The 21,772-nt window shown below is 35.9% G+C and overlaps 2 protein-coding genes across 2 annotated transcripts; both read left to right on the top strand.

The window, feature by feature from the left end:
* The first annotated feature begins 1,817 nt into the window (after positions 1-1,817).
* LOC122318937 (G-type lectin S-receptor-like serine/threonine-protein kinase SD2-5) lies at positions 1,818-5,550 on the top strand. The gene has a single exon (XM_043136704.1). The coding sequence runs from the start codon at positions 2,853-2,855 to the stop codon at positions 5,307-5,309; it is 2,457 nt and encodes an 818-aa protein (XP_042992638.1). The 5' UTR covers positions 1,818-2,852; the 3' UTR covers positions 5,310-5,550.
* A 9,832-nt stretch (positions 5,551-15,382) lies between these two features.
* Positions 15,383-20,296, top strand: LOC122318841 (protein WVD2-like 5). The gene is made up of 9 exons (XM_043136528.1): positions 15,383-15,843; positions 16,759-17,023; positions 17,105-17,308; positions 17,438-17,478; positions 17,742-17,810; positions 17,959-18,055; positions 18,149-18,220; positions 18,306-18,416; positions 19,493-20,296. Exons 2-9 carry the CDS (start codon positions 16,772-16,774, stop codon positions 19,985-19,987), a joined length of 1,341 nt encoding a protein of 446 aa, XP_042992462.1. The 5' UTR covers positions 15,383-15,843; positions 16,759-16,771; the 3' UTR covers positions 19,988-20,296.
* Positions 20,297-21,772: the final 1,476 nt, after the last annotated feature.

The following is a 21,772-nucleotide window of genomic DNA, read 5'->3' on the forward strand; positions in this document are numbered from 1 at the left end:
TGCCATGCCCGCACCACATGAAGATAAGATACATATATACATGATATAATGTAGGAGGATCATCACATGATTTGCCAAAATCAGTCTTATATATTGGGTGGTCGTCATCACGATGCATAAATTTTTTAAGTTTAAATTGGAAAATAATAAATTGTATGCCACATTCTCGTACGTACGTAGGTACATGAAAGTTAAACTTCATGTTATACATGCTAAGATCACTACTACTGATCAATAATTAGGAAAAATAAAAAGGAATTATAGGAGCAGGCCGTTACGTTAAAATTATGCGTGTAATGACCGAGAAAATAAAAAAATACAATTAGCTAGTGGCAATAAAATGAAATTATATATATATTTTTACATATATATTAGGTCAGCAGTATGTGTAACGTACGTTTGACTAATTGGGTTAAACAAGTTTTTTATAAAAATAATATATTTAAAAAATGATTAATGAATAATTTAATGTATAATGACAAAAAAGCAAACTTGTGAGATGAGATGAAACTTGACATTGATATAAGCTGTGGGAGAGAGGTTTGCGAATATCAAAAAAGCAATGTTTCGCTTTGTCAATAATTTTAATCAAGTATTTTTAAATTACAAAAACATTATGAAAGGCAAATGTGTGATAGATTGAACTTGAAATGAGTAGGTAAAGAGACAGACATTAGAAATTGGGAGAGGTTCGAGTTGATAGCGAAGAGGGAATTGAAAATGTGAGAGAGAGGTAGAAAAAAAAAATAATAATTATATATCTAAAATAAGAAAATAATGAATTTAACATAATTTAAATAAATTAAGGTGGTGTTGTTTTCACGTACGTTGGATGTGATATATATGTGTGAGACCTTTCGTGTCTCTTAAGGTAACCCTAGCTAGAGATTAATTAATTGTGTTTTAAAAAATCTTATATATGCTCCTGATGAAATCGAACCATATATATTGTTTTAGGGGATATGTTAAAGAAGTAATTAAATACAAGCATATAATAATAATTATTAATTGCAACTAGTCTATAACAGCTGTTTATTATATTTTTGTTATTCGCATAATAGCGATAGTGTGACCCAATCGGTCGTTTGGTTGACTGTATGTATGAATGGGTGATATGTTCAATATCAGGATCTCAATTTTTACATCAGTTTTCTTTCTTTCACATTGTTTTCGTTCTTCATGTGCAGTACTTCGTATCTAAAGAAAGTCAAAGACGAGGTAGCACCATATATCAAGCAAACAAATATATATACGTGATACTGTTTTAAATAAATAAATAAATAAGAATAATACTACTTATCATTTTAATTTTAATTTTTTTTTATCATCTCATAATGTATTATTAAATAATTAGATCATTTTTTTTTTCTTATACTTGGAAAGAATGCAACTTTCCGTAAATAATGATAAATATATATTTATTATTATTATATATTTATCATTATTTAAATAAAAAGTTGATAAATAAAATATAATAAATAATTTTTAATTATTTAATAATACATTATAAAATAATAAAAATTAAGATGATAAATAATCGTACTCATCAATAATACACTGCTCAGACGGCCACCACTCGTTTTGGATTGCAGAAACTTCCGAGTCCCGATCCATATCCACCCTCAACTTTATTCCAACTTGCAACTTTCAATTAATGTCTCCAAGTACTCATCAGGAAAGGGGTAAGAATTTTTAAAAAATAAAAATAAAAATAAAAAGTTATTGATTTTCTTCCAATCAAAAAAGAAAGCATGCTTTTTAAGAGATTCATCTTTATTTATTTTTATTTAAAAGTTTATTGGGCTTTTACCCTGTATTTGTGTTTTTCGGCTTGACCGAAATGATTTTGGTTGTGAACAACCTGAAAACTATTTCCTTGACGTTACTGAACCGCCTTTATAATAATGCATCAAACCTCAATCCTTGTGACCGAAGCAGAAACAGATGTAAAAGGCCTGAGAGACTCATATCTGCAAATTCATTTTTATTTTTTTCTCCGCCTTTCCTTGTTTGTGTTTCCTTCTTCTTCTATCCGCTCGCTGTTGTTGTGTGTTGGATGATTCCTCTGAATGTGGTTTCTTGGACATGATTTTCTGTGCTTTCTGCAACTTGCTCTGTTGCCGTGGTCAAATGAGTGGTACCTATTAATTGTGATTTTTCCCTTCCTTTCCTTGCCTTCAATTCAACTGGGTGGCCGTGGCTCTCTTTGAATTTATTTCTAGGTGAAGAGCACCCAGGAGTTGTCAGCATCGAATCTCCTCCTAGCCTGGGATTCAAGTGGGTAGTTCTCTTCCAATTTATCGCAAGTGAAAGAGCACCATTCGTTGACTATCTTATCTCTTTCTTTTCAGGCTTTTTGATGCTTTCTGGGCATGAAAGGTAGAGTTTTGTGTGATTGCAGTACTTGAATTTAACGTGTTTCGTCGAATTATTTCTTAAATATATGATCTTGGAGCTTTCCAAGCTGGGCGCTCAAAGTCAAGTTAGGAATCAAAGAGAACTGGGTTGATAGCAAACCTGAGGAGACTTTTAATTGGAAACAAAACCATATAGGGCGGGCAGTTGGATTATGGATTGTCTTCTTTGCACCTCATATTTTATTAAGTTTTAGCTGAACTTAGGACAATCCTGTTTGTCATGTCTTCTTGTCCATTTCCTTAGCTTGCTTTAGGTTTGGGGATTTCGATCCTGTCTTAAAATGTCAACGGTCGAAGGGTGTTGTTGCTCTTTCGACATCCGCCTTCCTCCTTTTCTACATCTAATTACGATACTTCTTTTTATTGGGTGGCCAATTCTATTCTTCTCACTGTACTTTTGATTTTCCCAAGCCTGTTAAGTTCTTAGAGTGGGCCATGGAAACTTGGGGCTTCTTTCGTTTCATAGGCCTTTTGTGGTTGTCTGTTCTCCTTTTTTCTGCAAAATGTTTGGCTAGCATTCAAAGTGTAGGAAAAATTCAGCCCGGCTTTCAAGCGTCTCAGATGAGATATATTGACAATAATGGGTTATTTCTCTTATCCGCCAAGAAGGAATTTGCTTTTGGCTTTGTCACTACCCCAGATGTGACATTGTTCCTGCTAGCAATCATTCACATGAGGAGTTTGAAAATAGTCTGGTCCGCAAATAGAGGTTCCCCAGTTACAAATTCTGATGATTTTGTGTTCAATGAAAAGGGTAATGTATTGTTGCAGAAAGGAAACGGTGTGGTTTGGTCAGTAGAAACTGGTGGCAAAGTAGTTACAGCAATGGAATTGCAAGACTCGGGGAATTTGGTATTGCTCGGGAATCAAAGTACATTAATCTGGCAGAGTTTTAGTCATCCCACGGATACCCTGTTATCGAACCAAGATTTTTCTGAAGGACTGAAACTTGTAAGCGATCCTAGCTCCAGTAACTTGACTTGTATTCTGGAGATCAAGTCAGGGGACATGATACTTTCTGCGGCTTTTCAAACCCCACAACCATATTGGTCTATGGGGAAGGACAGCAGAAAGACCATCAATAAAGACGGTGGTGTGGTCACCGTAGCATCTCTCAGTGCAAATTCATGGAGGTTCTATGATAAAAACAAGGTCTTACTGTGGCAGTTTATTTTTTCGGACGACACTGACACCAATGCCACTTGGATTGCAGTCTTAGGAAATGATGGCTTCATCTCTTTTTACAATCTCCAAGATGGACAATCGAGTGTTGCTTCACCAACAAAAATACCAAGCAACCTATGCAGCAACCCGGAACCTTGTGGTGCATACTATATATGTTTCAGCGGCAAAACGTGCCGATGCCCTTCGGTTCTTGCCTCTTCTTCAAATTGCAACAGCGGGATTGTCTCTCCATGTGGTCGCTCGAGGGTTTCTACAGAGCTCGTAAATGCTGGGGATGGGCTTAACTACTTTGCACTTGGGTTCCTTCCGCCCTCTTCTAAATCTGATTTGAACGGTTGCAAAGCGTCCTGTGCTGGTAACTGCTCATGCCTTGCTTTGTTCTTCCAGAACAGCACGGGAGATTGCTATCTGTTTGACCGGATAGGTAGCTTCCAACACTCTGATAAGGGCTCTGACTTCGTCTCATTGATTAAGGTCTTGAGTGATGGAGGGAGTGATTCAAATACTGGAAAAGATGGAAGCAGCCAAAAGCGCTTTCCATATGTTGTAATTATAGCTATTGCAACAATACTCGTCATGGTTGGCCTGCTTTATGTAGGATTTCGATTCTACAGGAAAAATAAAAGAATCCCTGAATCTCCTCGCGAGACCTCTGAGGAGGATAATTTCTTGGAGACCTTATCTGGGATGCCAATTCGTTTTAGTTACAGAGATCTTCAAACTGCAACTAATAACTTCTCAGTGAAGCTTGGGCAAGGAGGTTTTGGCTCTGTCTACCAAGGGGCTCTCCCTGACGGAACTCAACTGGCTGTGAAGAAGTTAGAAGGCATTGGACAAGGGAAGAAGGAGTTCCGAGCAGAAGTTAGCATCATTGGCAGCATCCATCATCACCACTTGGTCAGGATTAAGGGGTTCTGTGCTGAAGGAACTCATCGGCTTCTTGCTTATGAGTACATGGCAAATGGGTCTTTAGATAAATGGATATTCAGGAAAAACAGGGATGAGTTCCTGTTGGATTGGGACACCAGATTCAATATTGCGTTGGGAACAGCAAAAGGACTAGCTTACCTCCATGAAGATTGCGACAACAAGATTGTACACTGCGATATAAAACCTGAAAATGTGCTTCTTGACGATAAATACCTCGCCAAAGTCTCAGATTTTGGTTTAGCTAAGCTAATGACTCGAGAACAAAGCCACGTTTTCACAACCTTAAGGGGCACCAGGGGGTACCTTGCACCGGAGTGGATAACAAACTATGCTATATCAGAGAAGAGTGACGTGTATAGCTATGGGATGGTATTGTTGGAGATCATTGGTGGAAGAAAAAACTTCGATCCAGCAGAAACTTCGGAGAAATCTCATTTCCCATCCTATGCTTTTAAGATGCTGGAAGAAGGGAAACTGAGAGACATCCTCGATTCACAGCTGATAATTGATGAAAACGATGAGAGAGTGTTTACTGCCATTAAGGTTGCATTGTGGTGCGTACAGGAAGACATGAATCTAAGGCCATCAATGACCAAAGTCGTTCAAATGCTTGAAGGTCTCTGTGCTGTTCGTCAGCCTCCAACTTCCTCTCCACTGGGTTCTCGCCTATATTCAAATTTCTTCAGATCAATCAGCGAGGAAGGCACTTCCTCAGGACCATCTGACTGCAACAGCGATGCCTACCTTTCAGCTGTGCGGCTTTCTGGCCCAAGATAACAGTAACTGAAGTTTTTTTTTTTTTTTTTTTGGGGGGGGGGGGGGGGGGGAGGTGTTTAACAGCATCCGAGCCTTCGTGGACACCTAGAGTTTCCATGTTTTATGTTCCTGTATATTTGTCAGAACAATCAAATTTTGTAATAATAGTCATTGCTTGAGCTTTCTCACTTGTTCATGCGCTCTTCTTGTAGAAAAAGAATGATTATATTCAATAGTGCAAAATTCCAGAGATTTTATCCCATTTTCCCATTTCAAAAGTTTAAGTGCATTTGAGAAGACGTGATCTCAAGTTGTCTGATAGGGATAAAATCATATTTTTAGATTGCATTTATATCATGTCAAATTATGAATATTTGATTTTATAAATAAACTCAAACTTAACTTGTTAAATTAAACATGTCAATTTTCAAATCATAATCTAATCCATTTAGATAACGCTCATTTTGATCCATTTAATAATTAATTAGAAATATGTTAATGTGATATAACTCATTTAAACCTATTTATTTTATGTAAATGGGTTGAACTAAAGTACATAACTCATTTGACCTGAATAGCATAATTTCATATAAAAGTTAAAATATATTTATTAATAAATACAATATCTTAAAAAATTTTAAAAATATGTATCAATATTTTTCAAATTTTAACATATAATAAAACTAATATTACAAACCTTACAATAACAAATATGAGTATATGTCCAAAATTATAATCTCAATAATAAAACTAATAAAAATATAAACATATTAAGAAATACCAATATTACAACTTAACAATAATAAAAATTTAATTTTAAAATAAATTCTAAACGGATCAAAACGGATTAATTTCGTGTTAAGCAGATTGACCTATTATTGACCCGTTTATAAATCGTATCTTAACAGAACAACCTGTTTTGACCGAAACTTATTAACATTAAATTCAAACATGCTAATTTTGTATCGTGTTTATATTAAATTTACAAATCGTGTCATATATTACTATATTATTTTATATTAAATTCACAAATCGTGTCATATACTGCTATATTACCACCCCTAAGCTGCCATGTCAATCCCCCATCCACAAATTAAGTAAAAGGACCGAGAAGAATTTATGCACCGGAAATGCATTTGTGATGTACACCTCAAAGAGGTTTTAGCCACAAACCCAGTCAAAGGGAATAGAACGCATTTTCCATGTGCCATCCTTCAGGTAACTTTTGAAAAGATACATGTTCTTGGAGTTTAATAATAATTAGCTTATTTTGGTGGGTTTAACGTTGTATCAAAAGTGGACTTTTCCAAGGGGGTGGCAGAGACATAATACGATTGTGCCGACTTTCTCCCCTTTTTCAAAAACATTTCCATGCTGTCATTTTTACAATTGATATCCTAAATTTCTGTTTGAATATTAATCCACAACTTTTAGATCACACCGTTTGTAAGATTATAGCTTTAAATTGAATGGGTCAGTGCATTTTCTATACCTCTAGGAAATTTCCAGCTTCTAAAACTAGGGTTGTGCAGACTATGACCAGCAAATCCAACTTTTTTATATAAGATATTTCTCAGTCACAAGTAAGGATTATTAATAAAATTGAGAGGCTGTCATCTTCTTAAAAAAAAGCAGATCCAACATGCCCATCCGAACAGATGTGAATGGGCCGAGGATTTTCACTTCTAAATTGGCATTAATATGAATGGTATAGAGTGACGTAAATTAGCAAGTTTTGATTGTTGATCGGTTTTACCTCACTTTCTTGGATTGACCTAACTTCCGGTTGTCTCCGAGGTTGCCTGAATATGATTTTGCCAAAGAAATGATTGAAGTACTACGTACGTACCCTTTGAACAATTGGAAGTAGCTACATGCATGATTACCCGTTGATCTATGGAAAACACCGAAAAATACATGGCTGTCGATATCAACCCCTCCCCATCTAACTCGGAACCCATCCTTCAAAGAAATACCAACAAGCCGCCTGAATCAGCACAAAATCACAACGAGTCCATGAAATTTCTTCTATATATATTAAAGTGGCTTTCAGCCATTTTAGACTCGGGTTCAAAGTTTCATATCATCATGAAATGAATCCTTGAGTTAAGATATATAGATAAATAAACAAAATCATGAGGGCATTAGAGCAAGACCCTCCCTCCAACATGATCATAAGGAATATATATAGATATATATATATATATAATATATATATATATATATATATATATATAAATAGATGGTGGTGGAGAAAAATGTATGGCTAAAGATCCAACTTATGCGCCAAACCAAAGTGATTAAAGAAGGGGAAAGAATCAATACTTCACAATTAAAGGTTGCACATGGGGATCTCTGTATACGAAGTTTTAGGTTACGGAAGTACTAAAACGGGAAAATAATAAGAAAAATAATGAAGGCATAATCGTTGTAAAAGAGATGCACACATGGGTCCCTATGGTATTGGCATCTCCATCTTTTTCTAATAATATAAATTACTCACAATGCATACACGAGGAACTCCTCGTTCTTCCCCTTCTTCTTTTTTGAAAGACTGTTTCTTTTTGGGTATATTCGACCAACACTAATATATTAGCATCGTATTTTACATGCAAAAACACTTTACAATTGTATATTAATCGTTGTTGAGGTGGGTTGTTTGATGGACGGCATGGGTCCACTTCCTAGAAACAAGCCTAATCCTTTGACAAAGAACGACGATATACATTGGGCTGGAATTTTGGGCCAAGATCCTACAAAATGAACCCACAAGATTTTCATGAAATAAAAGTGATAGAGATACGATTATGTTTACAATCTTAAATATAATTATATTCTAAATAAATAGAATTTTTATAAATTAACTAATAAAAATAACATCATTTTATATAAATATTTTCGTTTTAAAATACGGTCGTATAAAAGGGCTCACACATCTTCAACAATCTCAAGACCTTCATCGTAACCCGTTGGGCTCATGGCCCACATTTGACTTTTTCGAACTTGTGGTTCGAGGGGCTCACGGCTAGGAATGCATGATTAATCGCTTTTAATGGCATGAAAAACATGTAATTACTTTGAAAGGAGAGCGCAGGGGAGGAATATACAGCAACAAGGAAATGTGTAGGAATGATAGACGAGAGTCGAGAGCCGAAAAAGCATGCCCTATGATTAAGTGGCCCTCGATCCAAACATGCCACGTGTTGAAATCCAATCAGGATCGAGTACGACCCTCTCCCGGCAGGAGACTGCAAACCCATAGGGAACATGTATTTGTCAGTTTCCATGCACCCTTTGCTTCCCCTCTGCCTCCTAATGCCCCTTTACTTCGCGGAACCACGTGACCTTGACCTAGTGGCCGAAACAGACTAATATCTTTAATTTCCAGCCTTAAAAATTAAAAATATTTATAAGCTCTGTATCTTTTATAACTTCTTTAGGATCATATGTAGGAATGATTTTAATATAGTGGTCTATCGCTACTTTTAGGCTTTTAGTACTTTGGCAATATAAATTTTGCAAGATTGTAGACTCTAATGCCAGAAGCTCCTCATTCATTTTAAAGAGAAAAAAAAAAAAAAAAAAAAAGAGCAAACTGTCTGAGCTCCCCCTCCTTCCATTCCCTTAGTTTGTTTGTGCTGTTTTCCGTTCATTAATAAGCGTGGGGTGGTAGTGATCATGGTGGCCTAAAAGTTTCACTACATAGTCAAGGACATTAAAACCGTCTACCATTTTATTTCACACGGATGTGACGAAGGCATTTTATACAATGGAGGTGGAGGGCTTTGACGTAGTTGTTTGGCTGTGAGTGCGTTTCGGTTGAAAGTATGAGCTCAAAAAGCTTTACTATATGTTCCAAGACATTGAGGCCGTCTACCGTTTTTATTTCACTCGAACGTGGTGAAGGCGTTTTACACGATGGAGGTGGAGGGCTTTCACGTTGTTGTTTGGCTGTAAGTGCGTTTCAATTCAAAGAGAGACCATCATGGAAATCCACGTAGCTGGACGTGGTGGTAAAGAGGAGGGTCTTCAGTGTGAGTAGAGCCATGGTTTTATGAGCTCAGAAACTACGGTATGCATGTAGTTTTGGGGTCTTCAGTGGGGTTCAGTGACTCTGTTTTATCCATAAAAAACAGAGGTGGCTTCGGGAGGCACGCTGGAATGGGGGTGATGCATGGTGGTGACGCACCGTTTGGAGTGAAGCTATGCGAAACTCATGGTGGTGACGCATGTGGGTTTAAGAAGATTTATGGGGTGAAGCTATGCGGAACTCATGGTGGAGATTCTCTTGGAAGGTAGTCGAAATGGGGGTGACGCACCGTTTGTTGTTTTCTATTTTTCATTTCTATGCTTGCAGGTTGTTCTTCGTTTGTTGTTTTCAGTGTTTCTTTTTCTATTTTAGACTTGTATTTTGTTTAGATAACTGTAAATAAAGCCCTCGATAGCAGTGGGTGGAGGGGAAAAGTACCATCCACCGCGGCGTCCAGAGTGGCTTGTAGCAGCATTTTCAGCGGAAAGGGAGGTGAAACGTGAAACTGGTAGTGAGTTCATCACCTCACTTGATGGGCTAGCTAGTGGGTTCAGGTTATTGCTCATAGGGCAAAACCTAGTTGTACAGATTGTGCAAAACTTTTGGTAGTGCGGGGCAAAACGTGTTTTGCTTAGAGATTGTGTAGATGAGCCGTCAGTGGATACGGGTGTCATGTGCCGTAGTTGTACGTACAATGTAATGGATGGGAAAATAGATAAAATTGATGAAAAGTCCACGGTGTGGGGGCTATTAGTGTTTTACCCGAGTGAGGTGATGAGTTACTTGATCGGTCACAATCCGAGATAAGAGCTGATCGAGAGTGGCGGGTGATGTTATGGCTGGTAGTCGTATGACCGGTCTCTATAGTAGAGGCTGCTATCCATGCATGAGTTGGGTGCTCGTGCCGTTCTGGGCTCATGCAGCCGATTGTTGCGGTAGGTGTGCTGTCAGGGCTTAGGCCGAAGCTTGGGCTTCAGTTTTATGTTTGTTTTGCATTGTAGTTTGCTATTTAGTTATTAATATCGTAGAATTAGACTATTGGACTTGGTGTCCATAGTAACAATGTGCTGTACTCCGCCTCCGTGGGAGGATGGAGGAGGTTTTTCCTCTCTGTTAATACGGAACGCTCTCTCTCTCTCTCTCTCTCTCTCTCTCTCTCTCTCGCTTAGGAGAGATTTAAAAATTAAGACAATGCCCACTACTATATGTGCGAGGATGCTTCATAGTAGATGCGTAGGTTGGTTTATAGTCTGGATTTTCCTGTATTGATAAGTCATATTTGTAATTTTAGTTTATTGAATGAATTCAATGATCTATTTTTCAAAAAGAAAAAAAAAAAGAAAAAAAAGTACGTTGGCAATATGTGTAACAGCCCGCTAGAAATTCAATTAAGGAATTTCTATTGACTTTAGGAACCTCGTGAAAACTCTGTAAGTTTACACGAATCGACTAATCGCATAAATTTTAGCCTGTCGACATAGTTAGTATTATCACTCACTATAGTGCTAGAAATGCGATTTTAATTATTTGAGATAGTTAAAAGTGTCAGAATACATTATAGTCTACACCACTAGGCTTAATTAAATATTTAGAATTTTTCAGTACTAAGTTTATTACGTTTATTTTTGGAGTGAATAGTAACCTCGGTAAATGTACTGAGCGCAGTGTTTTCAAAATCATAGTGTGAAATGTCCAAATTAGGATAGCGATATTTTATTTGGACACTTGGCAAGATCTTAACCACACATAATGAATAGTATTAGATACTTGGCACAAAGAGAAACCATTAGATGGAATTGTGAAGGAAATCAAGGTGTGAGATCATGACACCTAAGCAAAATACACATTTGGAAAATATCTTAAGAATAGAGATTTAAAATACACATAGAAAGATTTTAGCCACCTTACTCTTCCAAGTCTACTCCACATTTGGAAAATATATTGAGCTGATTTTTATAGATATTATTGGATAGAATATTTTGAAATAATATTTTATAGATATTTTGGGTAGGAGAAAACCACACTCAACTCTCAACTCCAGCCTTATCATCTCCCTTATATCTTCCATAAGCATCTCCAGCCATCACCCACGAACTTATCTTCATTTACACGTTTCTTTAAAAGAATATCAAACATTCTCTCTCGGACAGCTTTTAGGAGTTCTTTTGCATGCCCATTTCGAAGCTGTTGTAAGTGTTTTATCATAAAGTCTCCTTCATATAAGTTGTTCCTTTTTGAGTCTAGTTTACATGGATATATTATTTGCCCCATTTGAAGATCATTTGGTCAGTCAAATATTGTGTAAACTATAGAAAGGTCATTCTGGGAGATAAACTGGAGAATATGTTATAGTTTGGAGTTTTTGACCAAGCTAATGGATAGATATTGGTCCGAAATTTTTATGGAGTATTGTTAACATGTATATATGACTATTGGTTGAGGATTTTTGCATGATTGAAGGTTTTGATGAAATATTTGCTTAGATTTAGAAACTTAGAAACTGGAAGAAGAAAAACAGTTTCTATTTTGAGAAAGTTTAACTCTTTTGTGGTCTAAACCTATTCTAATGATTTTGATAATTTTATTGGAGGATCCTAAGCATCTTATATACATGTTATATTATTATTTTGAAGATATTTGATGTTAGTTTCAAAGATATAACATTTTATACAAAAAGATATTCAGATAAGCCAAAGTGTGGATGTTCTTGGCTAAATTTATGTTTTGGTTAATTTTTAACCATGTGATCTTGAATTAGAAGCTTATATATGTTTTAGGACATCTTTTTAAACCATGTGATGGTTTGGTTTGAAGATCACATATTTATAAGTCATAGATCAAAAGGTTGATCAAAACAAGTTAGAAACAAAAATCAATAGAAATAGCATATGAGAATTTCGGCCCTATGGAGTTTTAATAGTTGTGATTAGTTTTAAATTTTTCTAAATTGATATTTGAGTTGAGGATAAAATTTACATGAGGCATGTAAATTTTGGTGACTTTTGGAGTTAGTATGCAAAATCCTTAAGTTATGGGTAAAACGGTCATTTTCCTACATGTAGGAAGTAAAATGGAAATTTTACTCTTTAAGTTAGTATTTTTCATATTTCAAATTTTTAGTGATTTAGTTCTAACTTTTAGAATCACTAATTACAGTTCCTCGTGATCGCACTTGAAGTTTTATAAGAAACGCGGAGATCGAGGTAAGTTAGCTTTTAACTTACTAGCAGTCTACTGTGTATGTGTGCTAAGTAAAGGAACTACAGTGTATGTATGTATGTTATCATATGTGTCATGCCATGTCAAGTTATCATGTAATTGTCTATTATACAGAATTTATTCTGTCATCAATTTTTATCTGTTACATAATATATTCTGTTATGTATTACTGTACATTACAAGTACGTCATGCTAAGTATGTCATTTATTACATGTAAGTCAAGTCATGTAATATTTACTGTTGCAAGTATGTCATGTTAAATATGTTGTCTATTATATGTTATGCCATGTTACGAAATGTTTCCATCTCAAGTTGGTCATGTATTCTAAGTTATGTTCAAGTCACGTTATGTTATGTCAGGACTTCAGTCATTTCGTATTCTAGTCACATTTCATCTTGAGTACATTATGATGTGTAGAATACATGGGGCCACAACAACTGTGGAGTATGTATTTAACTACAATTGTGATGCGTAAAATACATGGGGCCACAACAACTGTGGAGTATGTATTTTTCATATTAAGTCAAGTTTGTGTAGAATACATGGGGCCACAACAACTGTGGAGTATGTATTTTAAATGTTAAGTCAAGTTTGTGTAGAATACATAGGGCCACAACAACTGTGGAGTATGTATTTACACGTAGAATACATGGGGCCACAACAACTGTGGAGTATGTATTTTTCATGTTAATTCAAGTTTCAGAGCAAGTTCATGATAAGTCAAGTTTCAGATCAAGTTCATGTCAAGTCAAGTTCAGTTCATGATTCAATTTAAGCTATGTCAATTATGCTATGTTGTATACTAAGTTATGCTTTAATTACTTATGAATATGATTATGCATTTATGCTTTTACTGTCATACATGCATCATTAGTCTGTATGGAAGTTTTTTGTTAACTTGCTGAGATTTGTAATCAAATCTCACTGTGGTAGTCTCAACTACCATTCCCCCCCAATGGTAGATCTTGTTACAGGACCTGAAGGAGGATCAGGAGCTGACCAACTAGACACAGTCGACTGAACGACGGTGCGTCGTTAATGTTAATATAGTAGTTAAATTACTACTTGTACGATGGAGTTGCATCTCCAGTACTTTTGGATCATAACTATTTTGGAATAGTGCTGTGATCTTAGTTATTCAATGGATCTTTATGTATGAAGTATGTTTTAAGTATTGAGATATTTTCAGTTTGGTGCATAGTATTGCTAAAGAAAAAAATTATCCGCTGCGAATATTGCATAATGTTAGATGCATGTTAGGATTATTGCATCTTATATGTCATGAACGGGGGCAGGTAACCTTGTGTTGCATGTCTCGACGCTTCAAATGTCCGTCCGATCCCAAACGGAATTTGGGGGCGTCACAATATGCATATGATTTCACCATGGAACATTAATTTGTAGGTATGCACGAGACTCCCACGTATTTATATGCATTGAATTTTGATGTTGTTTCGGAATATGGATAACTTTGTATTCTTATCCAATCACCATATAACATGACAATTTTCATTTTACAATACCTATTCTAAATTTATTTAATAATTAAAGAATGTTATATCCAAGTCTTGAATAGACAAATACCACGTAAATTCTTTATAAAATAATGAGTTTTATTATAAAATATTAATTTTTTTTTTTTTTAAAGATGTGATCCACTTTTTTACAAAATAATGTGCAAGACTTATCTATTTAGAACTTGTACAAATTTTTTTTTTTTAATAATTACTAGTATTTTCATTTATCGGCATTGATAACTAAACTTTTACTATTTAGTAGGTTTTCATATGCCTTAAAATATATTTTAAAGTGATTATACAGTATTTACATATTTTATAAGTGTAAATGGTGTTGCTCATATAATGAGTAATAGAGAGACACAGAAGAAGCTTGGCATATAGTGAGCAAAAGGGAAGTTGCCATGCGCCCATTACGGAGTTTTTATGTCTGGAGTTAGGCTTACAGTGAACAATAATACAATATTGTAGAAATGCATCGATGGAATGGTTTCCCTGGAAACAAACAGGGTGTTTTACGCAAACCTTCTCACATTCGACAACAAATAAACTTACTTTAGTCCTTTGTATTAAATTAATTTTTTTCTTAAATATTTTGGTCATAATTGCAATTTTTTTCAAAGTTAAAGCTTTGAACATTGACAGTTTTTATGTTAAGAGCAACGTCACTACAAGATTTATCAAGTAGATTTTGCAAAAATGTCACCAAGTAAAAACCAAAATCAATAGTCCCCCTCACAATCTTTAAAATAAAATTTATAAATGAATTTAACATTTTCCTTATTTTTCTATCAAAGCATTTTTCTTTATTTTAAGAAAAAAAATATAAAACCTTTTTGAAAAATTTTAAATTTTTATATAGATTATATATAATTATTTATAAAAATATCGTCATTTTATTGAAAAAAATAACATATTCCTACGTATTGAGTCGTCTAAAACTTATCACTTAAATGACCATCTTAACGTGACACTATTATATAATGTTACGTAATTTATTAAAATAAAAAAAATAAAAAAAATAATATTCAGAGTAAGAGGGCGTCCAAAAATTTGTAAAATAAACTAAAATTTTAAATTTTCTCTAACTCTTTTATATATTTTTATTTTCATTTTTTTAATAAACCTTGTCATATTACGTAAAGAAAATGTAAATTTCATATGGTCCGGTTATCTCTGTCACTACTATTTTAAACGCTCTACCTTTAGGACATCTATAGTTGGTTGTATCCGTTGCAGAAACAGTTACGAGGGAGACGGTGTCAGTTACTTGACAGTGCGTATATAACAAAAACCGTATAACTGCGCGTATTACCCTGAAAAACCGTATAACCGTATGTCCATACCTAACCGTCTTCGACCCCCCCTCTCTGTATCTCCATCCCTATCTATTTCTCTGTCCCTCACACACTCGAAGGAGTGTGACCCAACCTGATCTGACCTGACCTTGAAATGGGTTTGAAAGATCCCGATTTACACCTCCTCTGACCCTTCGATTCCTCCCTCTACATCTTTCGAACCCATTATTATTGTTCAAAAATAAATAATTAATTAAAAGGAAATTTCCAACAGTGACAAATTTTGATTCCGATAGATCCTTTCTTAGGGTTCGGATCCTTCGATCCATTGTCGCCATCTTCATTACCATCCCCTCTATCTCTTTGACACTGTGTGCGAGCGAGTGTGTTCTGCGCTGCATAGATCTTTCAAAGCTTCCAAGCGAATCTGTGGTTGAATCAAAGCAAATCGTGCTTTGATGGAGATTTGATTCTTGCACGCTTCTCGAGGTAAGAGCAAAGATTTTGAAGTATCTGAAAATGAACCGAATGGAATAAATTTTTAATCGAATGGTTTCTATGCTGCTTTCGTCTTTTTGGAAGTGAAGTCTTAAATGGGCTCAACTTAGATTCAGGATGCTGTTTCCTCTTACTTCCTCTGAAAACAAACGGATTCTTGATTCTTATGTTGAAGATTTGTTGCCTGTTGGTGTATATGGCAGATCAATGTCAAATGATAGCTTTTATCCAGAAATGTGCTTGTTTTTTTTTTTTTTTTCCTTCTTTTAAAGTGGAAAATTGATTTTTTTTTTTTTTTAATTTTTTTGGCTGTGTTTTGATTCGTTCACATCTTGCTTATGTGTCTATATTGCTTAGGTGTTGGGATTTCATCCGACATCATTGATTAGTGTCAAGTGCCTCCTTAATTGGATGTGGTTGTTTAGAAAATAAAAATAAAAATAAAAATGGCAATTATAGTTCGAAAATAGGTTTTGTCCACACAAGTCCCAAATTTTACGCATCTCTTGCCTCCTTCTATACTTCTGTAGCGGCCAAACGAGGTTAAATGGATGGCTTGTGTACTAATGTGGTGTCTTGGTTGTTCTGAAGGCCCGTCCTGTTAACTTCAATGGAGTCTTTGCACATTTGATTGTGCTTGCATGCGGGATTTGAAATTTAAATGTAATGCACGATAGTGCAGGACGCTCAAGATCACATGGTCCGTGTGAAAATGGAAGAATATGCTGGTTTCTTTATTAGGACTAGCAGATTGTAGATTTCAGAACCCACCCCCCCCCCCCCCCCCCCGCGCGCGTGCGGGGCTGGCGGGGGGATCTTCTTCTTCTTCTTTGCCTGTTTGTCATGGAGTTCTGCTTAATTCCTTAATGATTAAGCTCATAGTTCCACGCATCTTTGCTTTCGTAGTGTTCTTGGGGTGATGGAATCGGATGGTCCTGTACCTGTTGATGGGCTTGTGGCAACCCATCAAAATGGTGTTCACGAGCAACTTCCCACTTTTGGAGAGGATGGAGCTGTTTTAGATAATGCAAAAAGGATTGTCAGTAAAAGTTCAGAGCCAGCAGTGCCAAACGGGTATTTCGAGAATGTTGTCAAGTTGGATGCTGATGCAACTATTAACTCCTCTACTGGAGAAGTCAATGAGAGATCAGATGTTCCCTACACATCTAAGGTAGGATGTTTTGATTTTGTCTGAATGGTTTGTTGGATGATCCCTTACCATTTGAATTCCACCTGTGTGCCCATGTTACAGGAAGGGGAGGTGAAAAATGCAGATCATTTAAAGCAACCCAAACCTCAAAAGGCTCAAGGTAAGAGCAAGAATGAGAAGGCCCCGAGCCTGAAAAGTGCTTCAGCAGCTGGGGTGGTGAGGATCAATAATGGAAAAGATGTCGAGAGAACATCTATTTCAAATGGTTCAGATGGTTTGAATTTGCACCCAACACAGCCTATTAAGGTAAACTTTTATGGTGGCTTCCCTTTGTAGCATGGCTGAATTTTAAATTTAGCTCACCACTCCTACTATTTCATCTGGGTTGATTCTTCATAATCATGATCGTTTTTTCTCTCTATCTGCTTTTAACAGCAATCTGGAAAGTGTGTAGGAGCACCGTCTAAAGGACTTGAGTATGTATTCTTGCCCTCGTGTGTCATTTCCTTATCTAATCCCTGAGCGATAGAGCTATGTCTTTATCCAAATTTAAGCTAGTGCTAAGTTTGCGAGACAGGATGTAGGATGCTCTACCTAAACATCTATGTCTGAAATATTTGATTAATTTATTAGTTCTTTTTTTCTGCTACTACCTAATTTTACTACCAGAATTACAAATAAAGAAATTCATAAAGCTATTGTCTGCGTGTATTTGTTAAATGTGATTTCCTGGATACAGGGATAAGACAAAAATGAAGCCCTTGAAAAAAGGACCTGGTGGTAAAGCCGATGACACACAACCTTCCTCGTATCCTTTGTTTTTTAACATTATTATTTTGCCCTGCAGTTAGAAATTTGAACATTATTCTTTGCTGTGTAAGGCAATGTGACATTTATTCTGTGGCTTATGATAATATACTGATATCCATTAGTTTATCCTTAAGTGCTAATAAAAGTCCCTCGGGAGGAGATGCTAAACTTCTCAAGGTTGGTGCACTTCCAAACTATGGTTTCAGTTTTAGGTGTGATGAACGAGCTGAGAAACGGAGAGAGGTTGGTTTTGTACTTGCACCTGATTGAGAATTACTAAATGGTCTTCTCCTGCTGTATCTGCACGTAAATATAATCTATGCTTATATTGTGCAGTTCTATTCTAAACTTGAGGAAAAGATTCATGCAAAGGAAGTAGAGAAGAATAACTTGCAAGCCAAGTCCCAGGTGTTATTTTTTTCTAAATATGCACTGGGATTTTTTTTGTATATGCAATATGTCCTGACCATGAAGAATTTTCAATTGTTTGCAGGAAACACAAGAAGCTGAGATCAAGATGCTTAGAAAGCGTTTGGCCTTTAAAGCAACCCCCATGCCAAGCTTTTATCAGGAGCCTCCGCCTCCTAAAGTGGAGTTGAAGAAGGTAAGGTGTATGGACACGTGCTATCCACCATGATTCTTTTTTTGTCCACAACTTGATACATTCCAAGCATACACGTACTTGCTAGGCTGTATTGGAGTAAGGTTGTGATAGTAGCATTGCTTTGTTTTTTCAATCATCATTTAGATTATTTCCTAGTAATAAATGAAATAAATAGCACCAAATGGCATTGAAGTTTTCCTGTAAAGTGTCCTAGCCAGCATACCTATTACCTAATTTAGAGCCAGGGCTTTGTCAGCTTTTACAATATAATTGGTGCTAGTAAAGGCAATGAGGATTCCCTAGCTGTATCTTCATATGATGTTTTTTGTACTTATCAGATAGTTAACTTCTGTTGGGGAATCATTTTGATAGGCCCTCTTAGAACTGTTCTAAAGTAACTTTGGCACTCTCTTCTTTATTATATTTCTTTTCTTTTCTTTTCTTCTCTTTTCTTCTTGGCATATCATTTACATGTATTGGATATATGAACAATCTGTACTGGTATTGTATCTGGTGATTTTAAGTATCTTTTATTGCTGGCAATGTGCTATACATGTCAATTGTTCAATTCGGGACTTATTGAGGCATTCATTTCCAGTCTGATCCTATTTTAGTTTGTCATTTGGAGCCTTTGTTCCCATTAACCCATGGCCCCTTTTCATTTTTCTAGTGTAGTTATCATGCTTATGTTATATGAATGGTAATATTTTCATAGTTGGAATGTTTCTCATCACTTGTCCACCATGAAAACAGTTAATCTTGATACTGAGTTGTTTCAGGGAAGACCTTCTCAGTACTTATCATGGTTCTAGTCTTCTAGACTAATGTGGTATATGTACAAATAGCAAATTTTTATGTCATCTAGTTTGCCGCGTTACGTTCGTGATTTTCTCTGTGGAGGTTTTCAAGGTATTCACGGATACCTAATGTTCTATTTGATGATCCTGTTTACTCTCCGTCTGCTATGTGGCAGCATCAATCATTTACTGATTTTTTTTTTTTTTTTTGGGTTAGCATGTGGGATTGTTATCATATTGAAGTTTATTTGCCCTAAAACCTTTGTCACTTTGAAGCAGATACCACCAACAAGAGCTAAATCTCCCAAACTTGGCCGAAAGAAGAGCTCTGAGACTGAAGGGAATGGTTGCAGTGATAGAATAATCAGGCTAAGTCTAGATGAGAAAGTCTCCAAGGAAAACCCTGCCAAAGGTACCATCCATCCTAAGAAGCCACAACGAAAGTCTCTTCCTAGATTGCCTTCTGAAAAGACCAATATATCTAATGCAATCATTCCAGAAAAAACCACTTCAACTAAAGCTAAGCATGAGGAATATGCCACCCTATCCGATGCAACTAATAAAGAACATAATAACTTGGACAATGCAAGAAATGAAGAGAAAACTGCCATGTCCAATGCAACAGATGAAGAGAATATCAATATGTCCAGTGAAATGAATGGAACTACATCTATCATTGAAGACCCTGAGGCAGTTCCCACAGCTGAACCAAGTGAAACTCAAGCGTGTAAAGATTATGGGGCAGAGGTAGATGAGGAGCCTCAAGCCACTTGATTCAAGAAGCCACTCCATTGTAGAATTAAACAAAATGTGGCAGTAGAATGAGATGAGCACTTATGGAGCTCTCTCTATTTCCTGGAAATAAGACTTATAAGACCTGAATTATTTGACGATGAAGGCATGAAGGATTTTGCATTATGGTTTGTGATGTCGTCCTGTCCATAGTCAGCAGCAATGGTTATTTTGTGTGCTTGCTTTCAAGGTTGCTGGTATTGTCATAGGAGTTTGCATTCCGGCTTGCAGCACTGTATGTAACTATTTGTCAGGCTGTTTTAATTTATAAGTTCAAGAATTGATTAGTTACCTCGTCTTTGAAAATCTTGAGAAAATTTTGGGAGATTCTGCCATTAGATAGTTCAGGATAAAATGAATTGTTTGTTTAAGCTGCTTCTGTTGAACAAATGGGTAATGGGAATTGTTGATGAGGGCTCTGATTTTGTGCTGGGACATCCTTAATGACTATTTGAATTTTGAAATGCTTAGACATTCTGCATATTTTTTTAGACAAAATAAAAGGTGATTTTTTATTTTTTGGGTCCAGTAATCATATTATTCCTTGGATCAAGAGTTTGAGCTGCTGATCTTACCTCAGTGTTGCATGACTAGTGCGAAAGATCGTCCAAATCTCATTTCTTGCAAGTTATTTTCTTCTTCCTTGTTCGTGACATCAAGTATTGTAAAGCCACAAGCGATCTCGTGAAAGTTGAGAATCTTTGTCAAGGCATGGAACAGGATCTTGGTCCTAGGTTAATTTGATTGGGGAGTGCTTGAAACATTATCTTTGTTTGATTAGGTTTTAAGCAAAGGAAACCCAGATACTCATATAATGGTTTGATACTCTAAAAAGTGAAGATATAATAATACAATAATTTCGTTTAGCCCATCTATAAAGAACCTAAGCAGAGAAGATGAATTCAAATTGAAAATATACAGTAGTCCCTGATATTTAATCAGTACAAATAAAGATTTGAAAAGGATGAAGAAGAAGGAAAAAAAGAGAACGGTTTAGAGTTTTCCGGGTTTGCTCAATCAATCATACAAACCATCCTGCTCCCAAATACCTACCAAGAAATTTATCATTTCCTGTCATTTAAAATTCAATAAAACAGTCAAGAATGATATATTAACATTTACAAGCAATTAAAATAAAGGAAACAAGCTTAATCCATAACAACTTACAGGAAGGGGGATAGGCTGGGGGAAAGGCTTCTTGCTGGTAAGTAGATTCTCATAAGTTGGATCATTCCAACTGCAGAAGCACAAATGAAAGAGGTTAAATAGATGAAAAGCTTGACCAAGTCTTGCTAAAGCCTACTGGATTGTGACTACTGAAGTGGCGGAGTTTTCGCACAAAGGACTCAAGACCTCCAAAAAGGTGCAAGTACAAGGGCAGGAGTTAATGGTAAAATAGGAGTCAATAAAATATAAAAAGTAACTTAATCAGCTCACTAAAACCGTGCAAGTTAAATTTTCTACATGCTTGGATATAACTGTTACTTTGATTTTTTAACCTATGGTTGGAGGGAGGGGGGATGAAGAGAAAAACTTTTGTGATTCTTCACATATATTTTCATGGTGACAGATTAACAGAATACTAACAGCTGGTTATTCACCTTATTCTGGGTTCATGGACTTGTGGTTGCCTGTGCGACCCTCTGTTTCCAAGCCACTGCTGCCTTGTCTGGTTCCACAGAAGCAGACCTGCATCGATAAAAAGTTTCCACTGTAAAAAAGATTTAGCTTTGGTGGACATGTAATAGAGATTAATGTTGAGAAAAT

The sequence above is a fragment of the Carya illinoinensis genome, chromosome 8 (assembly GCF_018687715.1).
Source record: "Carya illinoinensis cultivar Pawnee chromosome 8, C.illinoinensisPawnee_v1, whole genome shotgun sequence".
Classification (NCBI taxonomy): Eukaryota; Viridiplantae; Streptophyta; class Magnoliopsida; order Fagales; family Juglandaceae; genus Carya; species Carya illinoinensis.